We start from the raw sequence: 21,295 nt of genomic DNA, 5'->3' as shown, positions 1-21,295 counted from the left end.
TGCCTTCAATTTTTCTCCATTCAGAATGATGCTAGCCTGAGGCTTAGCATAGATTGCTTTTACAATATTGAGGTATGTTCCTGTTATCCCTAGTTTTTCTAGAGTTTTGAACATAAAGGGATGCTGTACTTTGTCGAATGCTTTTTCCGCATCTATCGAGATGATCATATGGTTCTTATTTTTAAGTCTATTGATGTGGTGAATAACATTTATTGATTTCCTTATATTGAACCAGCCTTGCATCCCAGGGATGAATCCTACTTGATCATGGTGCACAATTTTTTTGATGTGCCTTTGTATCCGAGTGGCCAGAATTTTATTGAGGATTTTTGCATCTAGGTTCATTAGAGATATTGGTCTGTAGTTTTCTTTCTTTGAAGTGTCTTTGTCTGGTTTAGGTATCAGGGTGATGTTGGCCTCGTAGAATGAATTTGGAAGTTCTCCCTCTTTTTCTATTTCCCGAAGTAGCTTGAAAAGTATTGGTATTAGTTCCTCTTTAAAGGTTTTGTAAAACTCTGCTGTATACCCATCCGGTCCTGGGCTTTTCTTAGTTGGTAGTCTTTTGATGGTTTCTTCTATTTCCTCAATTGATATTGGTCTGTTTAGGTTGTCTATATCCTCCTGACTCAATCTGGGCAGATCATATGACTTAAGAAATTTATCTATGCCTTCACTATCTTCTAATTTATTGGAGTATAAGGATTCAAAATAATTTTTGATTATCTTCTGTATTTCTGAAGTGTCTGTTGTGATATTGCCTCTTTCATCCCGTATGTTAGTGATTTGAGTTCTCTCTCTTCTTCTCTTCGCTAGCATGGCTAAGGGTCTGTCGATTTTGTTTATTTTTTCAAAGAACCAACTTTTAGTTTTGTCAATTTTTTCAATTGTTTCTTTTGTTTCGATTTCATTGATTTCAGCTCTGATTTTAATTATTTCTTGCCTTCTACTTCTTTTGCTGTTGTTTTGCTCTTCTTTTTCTAGGATTTTGAGATGAAGTATGAGATCATTTATTTGTTGGTTTTTTCTTTTTTTAAGGAATGAACTCCAAGCAATGAATTTTCCTCTTAGAACTGCTTTCAATGTGTCCCATAGATTCCGATATGTTGTGTCTGTGTTTTCATTAATCTCTAAGAATTTTTTAATTTCCTCCTTGATGTCTTCTATAACCCATTGATCATTCAGTAACCTATTGTTCATTCTCCAAGTGATATATTCTTTTTCCTTCCTTCTTTTATCGTTGATTTTCAGTTCCATTCCATTATGATCAGATAGGATGCATGGTATTATCTCTACTCCTTTGTATTGTCTAAGAGTTTCCCTGTGACATAATATATGATCTATTTTTGAGAAGGATCCATGTGCTGCTGAGAAAAAAGTGTAACTGCTTGATGTTGGGTGGTATATTCTATATATGTCAATTAAATCTAGGTTATTAATTGTGTTATTGAGTTCTATAGTTTCCTTATTCAACTTTTGTTTGGAAGATCTGTCCAGTGGTGAGAGAGGTGTGTTGAAGTCTCCCATGATTATTGTATGGTGGTCTATTAGACTCTTGAACTTGAGAAGAGTTTGTTTGATGAACATAGCTGCACCATTGTTTGGGGCATATATATTTATGATTGTTATGTCTTGTTGGTGTATGGTTCCCTTGAGCAGTATGTAGTGTCCCTCTTTATCCCTTTTGATTAACTTTGGCTTAAAATCTATTTTATTTGATATGAGTATGGATACTCCTGCTTGTTTCCGAAGTCCATATGAGTGATATGATTTTTCCCAACCTTTCACCTTCAGCCTATGTATGTCTTTTCCTATCAAATGCGTCTCCTGTAGGCAGCATATTGTTGGGTCTTGTTTTGTGATCCATTCTACTAGCCTGTGTCTCTTAATTGGTGAGTTTAAGCCATTAACATTTAGGGTTATTATTGAGATATGGGTTGTTCTTCCAGCCATATTTGTTTATTTATGTTACTAAACATGGTTTGTTTTCCACTTTGATTATTTTCCCCCCTTTAGTGTCCTACCTCCCACTGTTGGTTTTCATTGTTATTTTCCATTTCCTCTTCCTGTAATGTTTTGCCAAGGATGTTTTGAAGAGATGGTTTTCTAGCTGCAAATTCTTTTAACTTTTGTTTATCGTGGAAGGTTTTAATTTCATCTTCCATCCTGAAGCTTAATTTCGCTGGAAACACAATTCTTGGTTGGAACCCATTTTCTTTCAGTGTTTGAAATATGTTATTCCAGGATCTTCTAGCTTTCAGAGTCTGTGTTGAAAGATCAGCTGTTATCCTGATTGGCTTACCCCTAAATGTGATCTGCTTCCTTTCTCTTGTAGCTTTTAAAATTCTCTCCTTGTTCTGTATGTTGGGCATCTTCATTATAATGTGTCTAGGTGTGGGTCTCTTATGATTTTGCACATTCGGCGTCCTGTAGGCTTCTAGGATTTGGCGTTCTGTCTCATTCTTCAAATCTGGGAAGTTTTCTCGAATTATTTCATTGAATAGATTGCTCATTCCTTTGGTTTGAAACTCTGTTCCTTCCTGTATCCCAATGACTCTTAAATTTGGTCTCTTGATGTTATCCCATATTTCTTGGATGTTCTGCTCATGGTTTCTTAACAGTCTTGCTGAGCTGTCTATGTTCTTTTCAAGTTGATATACTTTATCTTCATTGTCTGATGTTCTGTCTTCTAAGTGTTCTACTCTGCTGGTAGTATTCTCAATTGAGTTTTTAAGTTGGCTTATTGCTTCCTGCATTTCTAGGATTTCTGTTTGTTTGTTTTTTATAACCTCTATTTCCCTGTATAGTTGATCTTTTGCTTCTTGGATTTGTTTATGTAATTCATTGTTGAAGTGATCTTTCATTGTCTGATTTTGCTGTCTGATGTCTTCCTTGAGACTCCAGATCATCTGAAGCATGTATATCCTGAATTCTTTATCTGACATTCCATCAGCTGCAGCTATTACCTCTTCTAAAGTTGAGTTGACCTGCAATGCTTGTGGTCCTTTCTTTCCTTGTCTCTTCATACTGTTCGCGTTCCTTTCTTCTTGGTGAAACTGTTGTGCTATTGAATTTTCCCCCTATATATTTATATTGGTCTTGTATAGTTGCAAAGTCTCCCTCGCAGGCACGGGCGGCGGCTCTGCCCCTCCGCCAATTGGGGCAATGTGCCTACCACGCCGGCAGGCCGCTGGGCCTGCTCTGCCAGTCGGTAGCAGGTCCGCCGTCCTTGCAGGCGCGGGCGGCGGCTCTGTCCCTCTGCGGGCCGCTAGGCTTGTTCTGTCGGTGGTCGCAGTTCTGCCTACTTTGCAGGCGCAGGCAGCGGCACTGCCCCTCTGAAGGCCTCTGGGGCTGTACTGCCAGTGGGTCGCAGGTCCGCCTACTTTGCAGGCGTGTGGGGGGGGGGGCGGCTCTACCCTTCCTCAGGCCACTGGGCCTGTTCTGTCTCTCGGTTGCAGGTCTGACCTGTTCTGATGGTGGTCTCAGTTCCGACTACCTTGCAGGCGCGGGGGGGAGGGGGCGGCTCTGCCTCCCAGCAGGCCGCTGCTCCTCTTCTGCCGGTGGGTCGCAGGCCCGCCTACCTTGCAGGAGTGATTGGAAGCTCTGTCCCGCCGCGGGCCACTGGGCCTTTTCTGTCGGTGGTCACCCTTCCCCTACCTGGCAGGCGAGGGGGGTGGGGGGCGGCTCTGCCCCTCAGCAGGCCGCTGGGCCTGCTCTGTGTTTGGTCCCAGTTCCCTCTACTATGCCGGCGCAGGGGGAGGGGGCGGCTCAGCCTCTCAGCAGGCGGCTGCTCCTCTTCTGCCAGTGGGTCGCAGGCCCGCCTACCTTGCAGGAGTGATTGGAAGCTCTGTCCCGCCCTGGGCCACTGGGCCTTTTCTGTCGGTGGTCACCCTTCCCCTACCTGGCAGGCGAGGGGGGTGGGGGGCGGCTCTGCCCCTCAGCAGGCCGCTGGGCCTGCTCTGTCTTTGGTCCCAGTTCCCTCTACTATGCCGGCGCAGGGGGAGGGGGCGGCTCAACCTCTCAGCAGGCGACTGCTCCTCTTCTGCCGGTGGGTCGCAGGCCCGCCTACCTTGCAGGAGTGATTGGAAGCTCTGTCCCGCCCTGGGCCACTGGGCCTTTTCTGTCGGTGGTCACCCTTCCCCTACCTGGCAGGCGAGGGGGGTGGGGGGCGGCTCTGCCCCTCAGCAGGCCGCTGGGCCTGCTCTGTCTTTGGTCCCAGTTCCCTCTACTATGCTGGCGCAAGGGGAGGGGGCGGCTCAGCCTCTCAGCAGGCGGCTGCTCCTCTTCTGCCAGTGGGTCGCAGGCCCGCCTACCTTGCAGGAGTGATTGGAAGCTCTGTCCCGCCCTGGGCCACTGGGCCTTTTCTGTCCCCAATCAGATTCTATTGTGACCTGTGTACCCTCATTTCCATGACAGTAGGTTCTCTTTCTCTTGCAATGAGCCTTTGGTGACTCTGTCCCCAGTTGGGAGTAGAGTTCCTAAGCTGCTCAGTACAGTATCCATGTGTCTTCTGCACACAGGCAAGATCTGCAGGAACATGGAACTATAAGATACTCCAAATATGTAACTGTCACTTTGCCCGTGAGGAAATCTAGACATTTTATGAAATATCAAGAGCTATTTAATTAATTCATTAAAAGTAAAGCTATTAATGTGTAACTTAGAACTCGTAATAATAAGTTTAAAGCTCTCTCTAGCGTACGTCATTGCTGGAAATTATATTAGAGTCAAAGATATATGGAATATATTATTTCCGTATTTTTGTTTTCTCTTGACTACTAATAAGGAATAAGAATGAAAACCTGATATTGATGCACATGAGATCAAGGCAGACTATTGCATTGTGGATGTCAGGAGGTTTCTTCTCTGTAAAAACATAAAGAAGAATGAACACATGATATCATTTTAAAAGCACCTTGAGTATCTAATATAAATCCGTTTTAAATAAATGATTTATTGATTAAGAAACTTCTGCTCTTGAAAACAAAATGTTGCAATTAAAAAAATGCCTGGGATTTAGAAGTCTAGTGAGAAGCAAAAATGAAGGAAGAAACTTACATAAAATGCTTTAGGGACAAATATAAAATATACAATTTAGCAGAAAAATATACACATAACAAGACATTATTTAGTATACATATAGTCAGCCTCTGATTACCATTATTCTGCTTTTAAAAACATTTCACCAGAAAAAGTGTGTATAATCTAGACAATTTTTACTTTCATTTTTCCTCACTTTTCATATTTGCCTTTATTAAAGTAAGATCTACATCTTTATGTTGATTATGAAGCTACATATTTCTTTTAACATATACAGTCTTGCGCTGAATAATGGCACTTTACTCTTTGACAAAATACTTTGTCACCTGGTGTCTTCATAATCATCTCAGCTTATGTGAGTACCACATGAGCTTCCCATAATGATAAAAATCACCTGATAGTGTGCTTCTCAGACTTAGATCCACTTTTACATAACACGTGACTATGTGCAATAATTTGTACATGTACATAATTTTAGTTCTTTCTATGATGAAATATAATCTATGAATATGTTCCAGTTGTAGTTCTAACTTCCTCCTTGAATGTTTTATAATTTCACTACATGAAATAAACTGGAAAAGACAGATTAGCAGGAAAAAAACATACAAATATTTTAATGTGCCAGAACATGAGATCCATACACAGAGTGGGAGTTGAAAAAGTGAGAAAGTCGAAGCTTAACCATTCTCCTTACAGAGGAGAGGAGAGTAGGGATATAGGCAATCCAGGTAATTCCAGAGGGCTAATAAATTATTTTGTGGGCAGACATATGGGACCAGGACAAAGTTCTTCTAAGATCTAGGCATGATGTTTTGCCTTGAATCTACCTTGTTGCAACCAGAGTTTTGCCTTCTCTCATTAGTACAATTTCAGGAAGAAAATATAAAGCAATTGTTTTTTCTTTGGGGACATCTGATTGGATAGATATGAGAAATTTCCAAAAATGCCTCTCCCTGTGCAAGGAGGTAGAAAAACAAGGAAAGATCAGAGGGGACCTTAAATCAGAGGCATGTCTGAAAGCACCAGTATTTTGGGTGCTATTTTTTCAGCCCCAATACAATTACAAATGTTGAAAGAAAGTCTGCTAGGATCAAACTACTATATTAGGTCCTATTAATTAATAATCATCAGTAATGAAAAGAGCAATAGCCTATTATTAAAATCTTGTAATAACAATATACAAGAGGAAGCTAAATAATGTTGATATTGAACTAAATACTTGTGATGTCATTACATGTGATGCCAAATAGAGTACTGATGAGTTTCAGGGACACATAAGTATTTTATGAAAGCATGAGTTCAAAAGAGTGAGGACTCATCTTTGGATGAAATGATTTCAGAGGCTTCACATAGATAAAAGCCTTATACAGTACTTGACAAAAGACTAGAATTCAGCTAAGGAGAAAGCCAGGATTCAAATTAATCCAGAAAGGGGGCAGGTAAAAGATAAAATAGAGTTTGAAGCACGTTGCCTGGAATAATATTCAATGCAGGACTGCTGTGATGTAGTTCTGTATAATAAATTGCATATTACTTAAGACCACAGGTTTACAAAACAAATTAATTTGTATTTGTCAACCAAAATATAGAAATACCTGCAAGAGTATTTGCAGTTTTATATTATTGTTTCTGCCTGGTTTCATACGTAGGATATTGCAGATTTTCATTTCAAAATTTAAAGAACGTAGACTTTAAAGTTCCATGCAAGCACATTTTGTGTTTTTTAAGCAACAAGAACATAAATTTAACAGTTATTAACTTTTAAGAAGAAAGTAGATAAAGATCTACTTTTTAAAGTTCCAAATTATGTACTAAGTTGAAGCAGGTATAAAATTTAAAAAGTTTAAATGTGGTATTTCTTTTTATAACAAAGTAAGTTCCTGAAAATTTATAACCACATTTAATTGATTTGGAGAAAACATAGCATTCTAAAATATTGCCTTTTACATAACTAAGAAATGTCACTTTTTAATCATTTATTTGTGCAAACGGTGTCCAATGTGGAATCTGTAAAATCCAGGTATTAATTAGGATTGTTAATCAGGCACAGAAAAATAATATTTGAGTTATAACATTTTTATGAATAATTTCATCCTTTAGAATTTTAATTTGTATGTGTACTTTAAAATTTATAATTTTGTAAGATATTTTTACACTTTATACATAAACACATATTACATGTATTTATTCACTTACATGCAATTAATAATTGTTAATTGCTTCATGTTAATAAAGAAAAAGGAAGATGGTGTATGTCATGAGACTAATATTGAAGGCCAATAAGTGTTTAGACGATTTCTAATTTTAAAGAGTTTGGTTCCTTGGACCTCTGAAGATGTTGTAGCTGTGGTTTCTTTTAGTTTGAACAGCATTAACAGCCACTCCCACTTTCTTTTCTCCAATTCTTATCCTCTGAAGAAATCATAATGGAGTGAAGATAAAATCTCCTCCCACATCAGATAGAGTCCTATGTTCCCTAGCAGCATGGCTTTAGGGAAAAATGCACAGATAATTAATTAATAATAGATATCTTGAGTGTGCTTTCTTATCTCCAGTGTTCATTGCTTTGACCCATGATGAGCAGCTGGTGCAAGAAGATATTGTCCTTTTCAGAATTATTCACACTACATAAAAATTAGTTTTTTTGTTTTTGTTATTTTTATTGTTTGCATTTTTATTTGTTGTTTTTATTTTCATTCATTTTGTTTTGTGCTAAGTTTGGAACTCAGGAACGAACTTAAGCAGGCCAGGTAAATGCTCTACCACTGAGCTAAAACCTCAGCTCCATTGGAATATTTTGATAACCAAAATTCTATCCAGTGAAAGATGCAAAGGGCTATACCATCTTATGCAGGATAATTGGGAAGATCTCCCTAAATAACCTCAGTATAAGTGAGCCCAAAGCAACTAGTACAGAACACAGAACCTGGTTTCAGGAGCCTGGCTTTAGTTCAGCCCTTTGACTTCATCTCTGGTCTTGTCCTATCTGTGAAAGCAATTGCACTGTGTTTTTGAACAGCAAAGCAAATTACTGTTTCTTTGCATTTAGTAAACACATCTGAATAGTTATTAATAATAAATAAATGAAATATGTGGCCATATTTCTTTAGTGAGAATCCCCATGCTCCCACTATGCTCTTCCTCAGGAGAGTGCCCTGCAATCAATTTCTCCTACTCTTTTAATGTCCTAAAGGAACTCTAAGTACAGCTGTTTACCACTCCAGAACATCCTCTACCCAGAGTGTTTGCTTCTGATAACAGTTACATATTTTCACTTTCCCATTTACTTTCCATCTTCCGCACTGCTGTAAGAAATTAGTTAGAACATACAAATGTGAGCATATTATTTCATCACTGGCATGTAGCCAGGGTATCTACATCATCTTCAAACCCCTGCCACATTCTACAGGAGCCTGGACCTGCCTAATCTTCACCCAGCACTTCTTCTCCCACTCCTCTGATGGCTCACAAAGCCCAGTATTGAAATTGCCTTTTGCTTCCGTCTTCTTACATCCCATGAGATAGGCATATTCAATTTTCCCATTGATTAAAATACCTTTGGATCCTCTTAATAATTGCTTCCCCAATTTATTTTTCAGAAGAACTACACACGTCTTCTATCAGTCCTCCTTGAAACCTCCTCCTCTCAAAAATATCTCATTGCCCTCTATACAATGCTGCCATCTCATGTATCACATCACATCATATTTATATACATATCTTGTGGTACTGTGGATTGAACCCAGTTGTGCTCTACTACTGAGCCACATCCCCATACATCCCTCGACCTTTTATTTATTTTTCTTTTGTATTCAGACAGGCAGTTCTTGAACTCTACTTTTTAAAAATTCGTTCTTTTTTAGATATACATAACATTAGAGTGTATTTTGACATATTGTACATACATGGAGCACAACTGACTCTAATTAGGATTCCATTCTTGTGGTAGTGCCTGATGAAGATTTTCACTGATCGTGTATTCATATATGCACATAGAAAAGTTCTGTCCAATTCACTCTACTGTCTTTCCCATTTCCATCCCTACCTCCCCTTCCTTCCCCTTTGTCTACTCCAATGAACATCTGGTCTCCACCCTCCCTTATTTTGTGTCAGCATCCACATATCAGAGAGCACATTTGGCCTTTGGTTTCTGGGAATTGGCTTATTTCATCTAGCTTGATAGCCTTGCTTGGCCTCTTGATCCTCCTACCTCAGTCTCCCATGTCTCTGGGATTACAGTACAACCACATCCAGTTATGTACTATTGTAATAAGTAAGAACACTTTGAAATCAAAGACTATTTGTCTAAATTCATGTCTGATTCTCAGCTAATGTAATACAATATTTGCAAAAGTCATGCATTTGTGAGATTTAAAATGTATTTTCACACGCACCAGCTGAATTTTCGTGGTAAAATATATTTTAATGTCAATTTGTCCTCAGCTTTCTGAGCACAAGCAGAACAGACATTTTATTGGTGGTGGGGTGTTTCCTTATAATGAAAATCTGCTTAATTATTTTTTTGTAAATCTTGATATCTCAGGACACGATTGGGAGCTCAAAAATCTGTATTCTGTTTTTCAGAAAGTTATTTAATAAACTGGGGACGTTTGTCACATTACTTGAGCAATGCTAACTTGGGCCACATCAGAAATGAGATGAGAGAATGCTCCTGGCTCTGTGGAGCTCTCCAACCTTTCCCTGCTGATCTTGTACATCTCTTTGATGTGTAACAATAATATATTTCTGAGCTCTCAGGGAAAAGCCCCTTTCTTATCCTGAAGTTGAAACAGCATTACTTGTGATTACCAGCTATTCCATTACATGTCTGGGGAACAAATTGGCCCAGAGTCTACCTTTCATTGAAAAAAAATTGTCCAATGTGCTCAATTATGATCACTGGGCTTTGATGTATTATTTTATACCCCCACTCCTCCCTGTGTCCCTTAGAGTGTCTCTGGGTTGGTCCCCGGCCAAGATCACACTGAAAGCATGAAAGAATTGTTCATGAGAAAATTCAGAAAAACTGTTTTATACTAAGGGAAGTATAATTTGCTTGTTCTGAAATATTTTTGTCCTCTGGACATATCCAGTTGAATGACACTGGTGAATAAATTAATCGTCATGATTTAGTGAGCATCTGCTGAGTGCTGCTGCCAGAGATGAGAAAAAAAAATGTTGTCCTTGCTCTTAAAAAAGCTTCTGTACTTCCTAAAAAAGACATGCACCCTTTAAAATACTTACAGGCGGGTGTATGATTGTATGTGATATAGAGGGTAAAATGGTGTGCCTCAGTACATGTGATAAATCAGTTTGCAGAGAGAGCTAGCTTTGGAAGCTGCAGTATCTAAATATATGCTTGTCAACATTCTGGAAAATTCTTCCAAAGAAAGAAACTCCTAAGAATCCTCATGGAAAATTATATTACACAAGAAAACCTGGTATCATGTGTCTGGGGTAATACACCTCTCAAATACTAAGGATAAATGTGCCTCCCTATGTATTATCCATTCATCAAGAATGATTCAGTAATTGATCAAACAAAAAAAAAAGGCATTTCTGAAGTAGTCATTGCTCCTGTTGACTTTTTAGTTCATAATAAGAATTAGAGATTATATTCTGTTTGACATGAATTTCGGTTCATAACATGACAAATAGGAATGCTAAATGCCCTTGCTAGGGTGACTATAATAAAATAAAGGTTTTTGAGGCTGACAAGATCCAGTCTTCTTCAGTGATCATGAAGTCTGTGATTTACAGCTCTGTAGTACAAGGTTCAGAAGTCCTCACAGTCTTTTCTTCACATTTTCCAAAAATATGCGAAGCACGTTGATTCATTTAGGAACAAAAATTTTTGGACTTTAAATTAGGATCTGTTTTACATCATTAATTTAGATATTTCACTTACCACTTTTCCTCATTCCATCTGAAGTACAAAGTGTGGGACAAATAGGAATGCCAGTATAGAGCAGTTACACTAAATGTTAAGTAGGGTCAGGCACAGTGGAGCATTCCTGTAACCCCAGAGGCTCCAGAGGCTGAGGAAGGAGGATCGTGAGTTCAAAGCCAGCCTCAGCAAAAAACGAGGCACTAAGCAACTCAGTGAGACCCATCTCTGAATAAAATACAAAATAGGGCTGGGGATGTCGCTTAGTAGTTGAGTTCTCTTGAGTTCAATCCCCAATATGTTAAGTAGGTATATGTCCAGCTGCAAAATTTTATGATGTATTCAAAAAGTAAATTAGTGTTTGTCTAGGCTTGGGCAGGGAGAGACAGAGGTATGCAGTTATTTTACAAATGTTCAAAATATTCTAGAATTGCTCATTTTGATGCTTGCACATCTGAATATTATAAAAAATGAACTATATACTTTAAAAAGTCAAGTTATATGAAATGTTAATTGTATCTCAATAAAACTATTACTTTTATGTTCAAATTATAAGTAAGTATTCATATAAACTCTTATTATTTTTCAAACATAGTACAGTACTCTTGCTATAATTCTTAGTTTCCAAAATTTCATGTGGCATCGTTGACATAATGTCCATAATCCATGCATCTAATTTGTCTAAAATGGTTTTACCATTTCTCTGCACAATAAAGTAATAAATATCAGACTCACCAAAGTATATATTTCCCAGCTGTGAAATGTTATTTAATGGGTTTGGCTGTAAATAGGCCATAAAATTATAACCTATAACTATACTTTGTTCTTTTTTTCTTCTTCTTTTTTCTCTGAAGACAAAGACAGGGATTTGTTTGCTGCAGGATGGTAATCAGGAGCCTTTCAAAGTCCGGCTGCACCTAGCCAAAGATATTCTGATCATCCAGGAGCAGGATGTGATTTGTGTGTCTGGTGAGCCTTTCTATTCTGGTGTAAGTAGCTCTTCCTTTTGTTAAGTTGTTCATTTTTGTCTTTTTAAAGAAATATTTATTCACAGAACACTCTACGTATATTTTTCTTGTTCATTCAGCGCCTAGTCAATGGTCCTACATGCAATTGTTGTTCATAAGGCTAAGCCATGCCCCTGTCTGAGGACTTTGCTGGATCCACAAACACATCACCTCTAGCTCGGTGTCTGTGGGCTCCGGGTTGTCATCACAAGGACGTTCAGCTTTCATAGGAGTGACTTGCACTTGCATTTTCTGATCATAGAGAGTGTATCCTACCTTCTCAGACAAGGGCTAATTGAGAAGGTGCCAAACTGTGTCGCATGCATTTGTTTTATCTAGCATCACTTTGAACCCTTCTCCCAATGCCAGTGAGGCAGGAGGGTCTCAGTAGCAGTCACTGAACTCGTGGTGAATGACTGACTCTCAGATTATACCTGAAGGATTCTGTGGACCTCCATGATAATGAATTATACCTAAGTGTTAGGCAGCTCTTCTCTACAACTTTCTATGCTCTTGATATATCAAGCTGTGCTTCAGAAAGAGTCATAAATTACTACACAAACAGATAGGTGTATTTTCTAGCAAAGAAGTACAGCTGTGGAAGACATCCTTAGGTGAGCTTAGATTTTATTTAACAAACAGATTTTATCATAAACAGGGCAATTTCTAGAGTTTTTCATTCATTGTACAACCTCGTTAAAAGACATCATTTTAACAGGATTGCCATATGTGATCTCAGAAGAAAATTATAGATAGTATCAAACATTCTGCTCCCTGATTTCCCCAGACATCTACAACTATTTAGCATGAAGATTTAATTTGTACCTTCCTAACAGACTTACCTCCGAGTGTTTTGCTGGTGGTGAATAATGCTGAATTGGAGTTTTCACATCACTTCTTACTCACACCCTATGGGAGTCACACAAGGTCCTAAATCAATAGGCCTTTGCTAACTGAAGATAATGGACATTTTGCAGACTGTTAACTATTCCTTTGTCACAGACCATTTAAATCATCCTGAATCATGGACTTGGATGTCAAGGCTGATTAAACTGTTCCCATGGGGTTGCCCTTTCCTCCTCTTGGTTAATAACAGAAGAGTGATAGATTTTTTTTTTCTTTCTTTTCCTTTTTTTTGAGAAGAGGTATATTCACATAAGTCTCTGGAATATATAAATCACACAGTTCGTGGATCAGTTAAATGTAATGGGTAAAACTCAGTATTTTCACTGAAATAATGTATTGATTTAAATTTTGCAGTCAAGACGTTAGTACACATAGACCAAGTCTCCTTTTTGAAGATAAATTGTGCCTATAAATAAAGCTTAGAATTCTGGGAAAAATTCAAATACAGTTAAGGGGAAACTTTTAATTGTAATGCCAACAAATATAAAAACGTGATGGACTTTCAACAAAATACGAATAACGTAATGATCATTTTTCACTAACTTTATGGTTAACACAGAGCTTTCTTTGCAAAGCTGAAACAAGCTGGCGATCATTGCTTGCCTAACTTTTACCTGAGATTCCATATGTTCTACCTGGTACAGAAAGTAAGAAATAGATATACACAGCATAATAATTTTAAGGAAAGAGTTAAAAATTGGGTTATTTGTGAATTTCATAATGTAAAACAGAGAAATTCCAAATAAATCTACAAAAAAATAAAATGACACACAAGTGTGGCAAGGTTGCTAGAAATAATGATGACAATCCAAGTGAATTGTGTTTTGATAGCTGGTAACAAGCAATGGAAAAAAAGAAAAAAAATACAATTTATAGTATGTCAAAATATAATATATTAGGAAATAAATGTAACAAAAAATGTATATGGGGTCTACCCTGAAACTACAAAACCATAATAAAAAAAAGTTAGATGAAATGAGGAAGTAAATGGAGAAATAGACCATGATCATGAATTGAACACTAAATATTGACAAGTTGTCATCATATCTTCTTAACTATAACAAATTAGTTCAAAACCCCAACATATTTTTATAACTGTACATGTTGATTGTAAAATTTTCTTAGAAATACAAAAGACTTGTAATAGCCAAAATGATCTTGAATAAGGAGAAAATGTTTTATACGAAAATTTTATATGTCCTGATCTCAGAATTTGCTGTAAGTTTTTAAAAATAAGCACAGTGTGATATTTTCATAAATACGGGCACATCAACCTGTGGAATATTAAAGATGGTCCAGAAATAGAACCACGCAAACCTGGTCAGCTGAACTTTTAAAAAGTTATTATGAAGTACACGTAACAAGGGGCTGGGGCTGAGGCTCAGAGGTGGCACACTTGCCTGGCCATGTGTGAGGCACTGGGTTTGATTCTCAGCACCGCATATAAATAAATAAAATAAAGGTCTATCAACAACTAAAAAAATTTTAATTACACATAACAAAAAAAATTACCATTTTAGAAATTTTAAAATGTGCAGTTCAGTGACAAAGTGTACATGCATTGTTGTCGCAAGTTCCACACTATTAATTTCCAAAATATTTGTCACCCTCTACTAATTAGTTGCTTTAGTCCTCATAATCCCTGTCATACATTTTGTCCCTCCATATATTGATATTCTAGGTAATTTATATAAGCAAAATCATGGAATATTTGACCCTCTCTATATCTCGCTTAGCATAATGTTTTTGATGGTCATCTATCTCAAAGAATTCATCATAATATTTTTGAGATACATCTATCTCAGAATTTCATTTCCAGTTATGACATATTAATTTTCATTGTATTTATATACAACTTTGTTTACCTACCCATTCAACAGTGAACTACTATCTAAAAGGTTGCTTCAAACTTTTGGATCTTTCTAAAAGTTCTGCCCTGAATGTGGGTATGCAAATATCTCTGAGTCCCAATACTTAATTATTTTGTGTATCTATCCCAAAATAAAATAGGTAAAACAATAGTTCTTTGATTAATTTTTTTCAAGGAACTGCCACACTATTTTCCACAGTAGCTGCACTCTTTTCTGTTCCAATATGTAGTGCACAAGGCTTTTAATTTCTCCACATTCTACTCCAAACCTTTTCTTTTATGTGTTTTTGATAATAGGTATTCACATGAGTGTGAGTTGGAATCTCATGGTTTTCATTTGCATTCTTCTATTTATTAGTAAGGTTGATCATTGTTTTATGAACTTATTATCCACTTATATATTTCTTTAGAAAAATGTCTCTTTATATCCTGTGCCCATTTTGGTGGTGTTATTTCGAAGTTGAGTTGCAGGAATTCTTTATTTTGCATAGTAATCCCTTATCAGATTTGTGATTTGCAAATGTTTTTTTCCTAACTTATGGATTGCCATTTCACTGTGTTGATAGCTCTCTTTCATGCAAAAAAGCTTAGTTTTGATTAGATTCAATGTTTCTATTTTTTCTTTAACTGGGTGTTGTGCTATATCTAAGAAACCATTGTCAAATCCAGTGTCATCAATCTTTCTTGTATGTTTTCTTGTATTTATAGTTTTAACTCTTACTTATATGTCCTTTCCCTTTTGAGTTATTTTATGTATATGGTGTTTGGTAAGGGTCCATTGATTCTTTTGCATTTGGAAACTAGTTTTCTAACACCATCTGCATCTGGAAACTCTTGTAAAAAATAATCTACTATATATGCAAGGTTGTGGTTCTGTGCTCCATTTGATCCATTGATCTTTATATTTGTCTTTATTCCAGTAACACACTATTTCATTTTCCACTGTATATTTATTAAGAAATTTGAAATTAGAAAGTATGTGGCATCCAGCTTTGTTCATTTTCCAAATTGTGTGACTATCTGGGATTCCTTGAGATTTATATGAAGTTCAGAGTAGATTTTTCTATTTATGCAGAAAATGCCAATGTAATTTTGTTAGGACTTTTATTGAATCTGTAAATCACTTTGAATGTTATGGAAGTTTTAAATTTTTACAACTTCTGATCCATGAGCATGGGATATCTTTCCACTTATTTATGTGTTTTCTACTACTGAAATTACTTTCAGTAGTGTTTTGGTGTTTTTAGTGTACAAGTCTTTCACTTGTTTACTGTTTTAGTCTGATTATATTGTTAGAAGATTGTGTTCTTAAATTTCTTTTTGGATTGTTCATTAAAAGGAATGTGAATTTTGCATGTTGATTTTTTTTGTTTTGTTTTGTTTTGTTTGCCTTCAATATTTATTTATTTTTTTTTAATTTTTTATTGTTGGTTGTTCAAAACATTACAAATTTCTTGACATATCATATTCCACACTTTGATTCAAGTGGGTTATGAACTCCCACCTTCACCCCATACTGCATGTTGATTTTGTACCATGATATTTTACTAAATTTGTTCATTAGTTTGAAAAGTTTTTTTTTTTTTTGAAGAATATTTAGGTTTTCTACACAAAAGTTTTTATCATATCTGAATAGAGATCAACTTACTTTCTAGCTCCCAATTTGGGTGCCTTTTATTTATTTTTCTTGCCTAACTATTCAAGCTTGAACTTTCAGTAATATGTTGAATAGAAATGGTTAAAGTAGGCATCTTTGCTTTATTACTGATCTCACAGAAAAATATTTGAATTTTTCAGCTTTGAATATAATGCTTTTCATTTATGGTCTTTATTATGGTAAGGTGTTCTCATTCTATTCTAGATCATTGAGCATTGAACTGGTGTTGAATTTTATAGTGAATAGGTGTTAAACTTTGCCAGATGCTTTTTCTCTATCAATTGAGATGATTGTATATGCTTTTTCTTTTTTTTTCTACAACTATTCACTATTCCTTAATTTCAAGTGCTTCATTGAACTGTCTACCATAGTCTGAAAATAATAATATTGTCATCAGGTGTTTAATCTTTAGGGAGAAAATTAAGATTACCATGCTGAAATCACCAAAAGAATATAAACTTATATATAATGTAAGTTTTCCTATTCTATGATAGGGAGGAAGTAGATATTTATGTTTCCAGACCCAACTCATGAGCTGAAGGCTACTTGTAGATTTCTTATTACCTGAAACTTCTGGTATTCCCAGCTCATGCTAAGAGAAAGCTCCTAGACAGTGAGACTCATGTGTGGCAGTGGAGCAATCCTGGGCTGTGGAGTTAGTGATGAACCTGACAATATATCCACGTCAGAAATAGAGGCAGCAGTGTACTCCTGAGACCTGACATTGACCTACTGACCATAAAAAATAAACACTGATATATGAGCGTAAGTAAAAAGCTTTTAGAGGGCAATGCAAAACACTGAGCAATTCTTTTAGAGGGCAATGCAAAACACTGAGCAATTGGAGGATTACAATCAGGCAAAATGTTAGTATCTATAGTTCAATCATTACTAGAGACTGGACAACCCCCAGGTATCCATGTTGAGTGATCCTGTTGACTCCTTGCTCTGAAATCCTTGATATCTACTAGGACTGAGCTAAGTTGCAGGAATCTAGATTGAAAATTGATGGTAGGTATGTGAGCAGGACTTTATTGGAAGGGAGGATAAGGTGAAGGGATCCCTGGGAAGAGAATTTACCTCATAAACTGGGTTCTGAGACTCATCACACAGAACTGCATTGAGTACAATTGGCAGTACAGAAATACTGCAGCCTGATGAACTGTATTAGCAAATGATGTGGAGCTGAGCTCTGGGGACTCCATCAGAGTGAGTTCATTATGAAGATGATTTAACATTAACCTGCATCAGACAGGAGATGGAAATGAACAGGGGCATCTATGAGTTTGCAGTAACTCTCAGAGTATGAGGGCATACAGAAATGGGGTAGAAGAAAAATAATCTAGCACATTTACATATCTGACACTTTTTAAATACATGTGTTATATTGTAGTTGGGCATAATACCTTTTTTTATTTATTTATGTTTATGTGGTGCTGAGGATCGAACCCAGTGCCTCACACATGCTAGGCAAGTGCTCTACCACTGAGCCACAACCCCAGCCCCATATCTGACACTTTTATTCCAGTTATATGCAGAAAATTTTGTAAACTATAGATCATTTAGAAAGGCATGTAAACATTTTCATTTACCGGACATAGCCAGAGTTAAAACTGAAAGATCCCATGCATTTACTTTGACTTTTGTCAGCAAAGGAAGGTTCCATTTTTACCTCCATGATTTCCATGAGCTATGTTACAAGAAGATTCTGCGATTTGTTCAGAGATTATAATTGAAGTTTCAGCCTTGAGTCCATATCAGATGAAGCCTGTACCATCTGTGATAATTAGAAAGAGTAACAGAATGTAGACAGCAATGATTCAAATCTATAGGTACAGAGAGTGAGGATCAGAATGAAACATTGCAGTTGTCAGATAGATATGTTAAACCATCAGCTAAACATAAAAGAAGTCCATCATCTCCCCCTGATGATCCGAAATCAAACATCCAGCTCCTGTGGTCCCTGTGAACCATTTGCCATACTTAATCAGAGATGACAGTGACTGCCCTCGTGTTGTTATCCCCTTTGATGTGCCCTGAAGAAAAAGGATTAAATTTAGCCTCTGCTAGTTTTAAATATTAACAAGAATAGTTTTAGAAGGTCAATAGAACTAATATCAATCCAAGATTACTGAGTGTTTTACCACAGAGATACGAGTTTAAAAGATGTTGCTAAAAAAACATAAGAAAATCTTAGAAATTAAATCACAAATATGGCAGAACTGCCAGGTACATCTTGTGTGTATAGTCAATCCCACAGCAGTGTTTTTGCTGGCATGATTAGACTTAAGTATCAACACGACTCCCTCCTGTTTTTCTTGTGGGAGAATACACATAATTAGTTATCCCACTAGTGAGAACACAATTTCCTGAAGGTAAATTTAAAAGAGCATACTGTCATTTAACCTGGGAGTCATACTAGTTCCCCCAGGAGTGTGAAAGGATGATTTTTTTTTTTCATTTTCCCACATCAGAGAGCAATTCACTGGAGTCCAACAAAGAGATCAGAGTTTGTGCATGCATATATGCATGACATACACATTATGTGTGTGTATGTGTGTGTGTACACACATGCACATATGCATATAGTTTAAAATGCTCATATGACAATGATTGACTTTTTAAATGTTTTGAGACTTAAAATATTTAATTGACAATAAAGATCGTATATACAGTCATGCTGTTGGGAACTGTTCTGAGAAATGTTCTTGTGGGAACACCACAGAGTGTACTTGTATACTTCCTCACTGGGCTACGTAATTTTATGGGACCTTTATGTATACAGTCTGTCACTGACTGAAACATTACATAGTACATGACTGTTTTCAAGATGTACACTCTGATGGTTGGCTCATACTATAGTGTGTAATGACTTTTACCCAGGTTGTGCATTAAATCTCAAGATCTTGTTCATTTGATAATTGAAAAATTCATCTACACTTTTTGATTGGGCCTGTCCTCATTTCCCCGATTTCTCAGTTCCTGGAAATAACTGTTCTACTCTCTGTTTTTATGAAATTTACATTTTTAGACTCCACACATAAATGAGATCATGCAGAATTTGCCTTGCTATGCTTGGCTTATTTCACTTATACTATTCCCCACGTCTGTCTAAGCTTTCACAAATGACAGAGTTTCCTTCTTTTATGGCTGGATAATATTCTGTTGTATATGTATACCACACTTGTTTAACTATCTGTGCATCTATTTGTAGACCCATGGACTGTATTCTATAAAATTTGATCAGTCTTAAACATAGAAATTTGATTTTCCCAAATCTGTTTTAACTGGTACATGGGGTCACTGGGAACTAAGACGGATAGAGAAGCTATCAGTTTAATTCTGTATTAATCACTATTTATGTTTGATTTTATATGAAGAACAAAGTGTTTCTCAACCATTTTTGAACTTTTGGGGAAGATGCCTCCAAATGGGCTGAAAATACTAGGAAAGGGTGTATTTTCCAATTAAAAATTAATAGTAATAGTAGCCCATTACCATCTAGAGAGTGGACATTTCTAATAGATAATAAAATAGCCTAATCTTGAAGCCTAGAGTGTCCCTTCCTTTTTGTCTTACAGAGATTGCTAAATTTGCAAAGCAGTGCTGGAAATCTCTCTGTCATACCTTAAGTGGTGTTTCATTATTAGGAGTCAACCTTCACACCTAGGGCCACTGACATCCCTCATTTCCCAGCTTCCTTATAACTAAATGAGAAGCATAATATTTTCTTTGTTTCTTTACTTGTAAAACACATTATAGTCTAACTAAGTCGGTAATTCATAAAGATTAAATGATTTAATGTGGATGTGGCTCAAGCGGTAACACGCTCGCGGGGCATGCGCAGAGCGCTGGGTTCTATCCTCAGCACCACATAAAAATAAAATAAAGATGTTGTGTCCACCGAAAACTGAAAAATAAATATTAAAAAATTCTCTCTCTCTCTCTCTCTCTCTCTCTCTCTCTCTCTCTCTCCTCTCTCTATTTTTAAAATTAAAAAAAAAAATAAAAATAAATGATTTAATGCATGTAAAACAAGCACATAGTAAGGATTCAACAAATACCTTTATTCATATGAAACATGATAAAATGTGGATATGTATACACATGTTAATTACACAGAATGCAAAGGTCAACATCAGGAGCTGCTTCCAAAGGATATAATTCAGATACCATTTCTTAAATATAAGGTAAAATTTGTAAGATACATGAGGGGAACAGACAGTTTAATCAGATGTGAAATCGTGTACACAGTTAACAAGTGTTGAAAGTGCATCTGGTAATTAAGGATTGTGACTCATGGGACACTGTTAGTGGCTAATGGTAGGGTAGGATTTCAGTAGGGTACAAAGTGGATCGGTGGGCTGTAGTGTAAAGCAAGAATCTGAGGAGGAAGATGAGATTTCAGGGGGCAGCAAGATAAAAGTTGAATTGAGATATGTTCAGCTAGAGTTGCTCCTGAGAACTCCATCAGGACAAAACCTCAGAGAATGATAGATGGATATGGAGCTCAAAATAAATGAACAAAACAGTATTGGCTTCACAGACTTGGGGGTAATTGGAGTTTCCACTGAAACTGTTCACATTTTTCTCTCCAAGCCTGATGGCATTTACTGCTCTTCTCTGTTGGCATGTTTCCTTCCTCCAAGAAACCATGAGACTCTGGAGAGTGTGGTTGTACGTTAATCATTCCAGTAGTCTCTGCACTTACACAGCACCAACCTTTGAATAGCATGTGATGGGATTTATAGTGAGGAGGAGATATTAAGCTGGAAAGAGAGAAAGCTAATTGATTCAAGGGGTGAACTATAAAGGAGTCATAGACTATGTTCCCACTACTGTAATCTGGTCTCGGCCAATTCCATTTGTGACTGATTCAAGGGTGTGGAACAGCCTGAAGCCAGATCAATATAGAACAGTACAGGAAACAT

At 36.8% G+C, this 21,295-nt stretch overlaps 1 protein-coding gene across 1 annotated transcript in view; it reads left to right on the top strand.

Annotated features, from left to right (window-relative positions):
- The first annotated feature begins 10,992 nt into the window (after positions 1-10,992).
- Sntg1 (syntrophin gamma 1) overlaps positions 10,993-21,295 on the top strand; it is a 326,863-nt gene continuing 316,560 nt past the window's right edge. The window contains exons 1-2 of the mRNA XM_071602172.1: positions 10,993-10,998; positions 11,779-11,913. Of these exons, the coding sequence (XP_071458273.1) occupies positions 10,993-10,998; positions 11,779-11,913 (141 nt within the window). The remainder of the gene's footprint in view (positions 10,999-11,778; positions 11,914-21,295) is intronic.

This window comes from Marmota flaviventris, chromosome 15 (assembly GCF_047511675.1).
Source record: "Marmota flaviventris isolate mMarFla1 chromosome 15, mMarFla1.hap1, whole genome shotgun sequence".
NCBI lineage: Eukaryota > Metazoa > Chordata > Mammalia > Rodentia > Sciuridae > Marmota > Marmota flaviventris.
The sequence above is the reverse complement of the archived record's forward strand: the minus strand, read 5'-3'. Positions and strand labels throughout refer to the sequence as shown.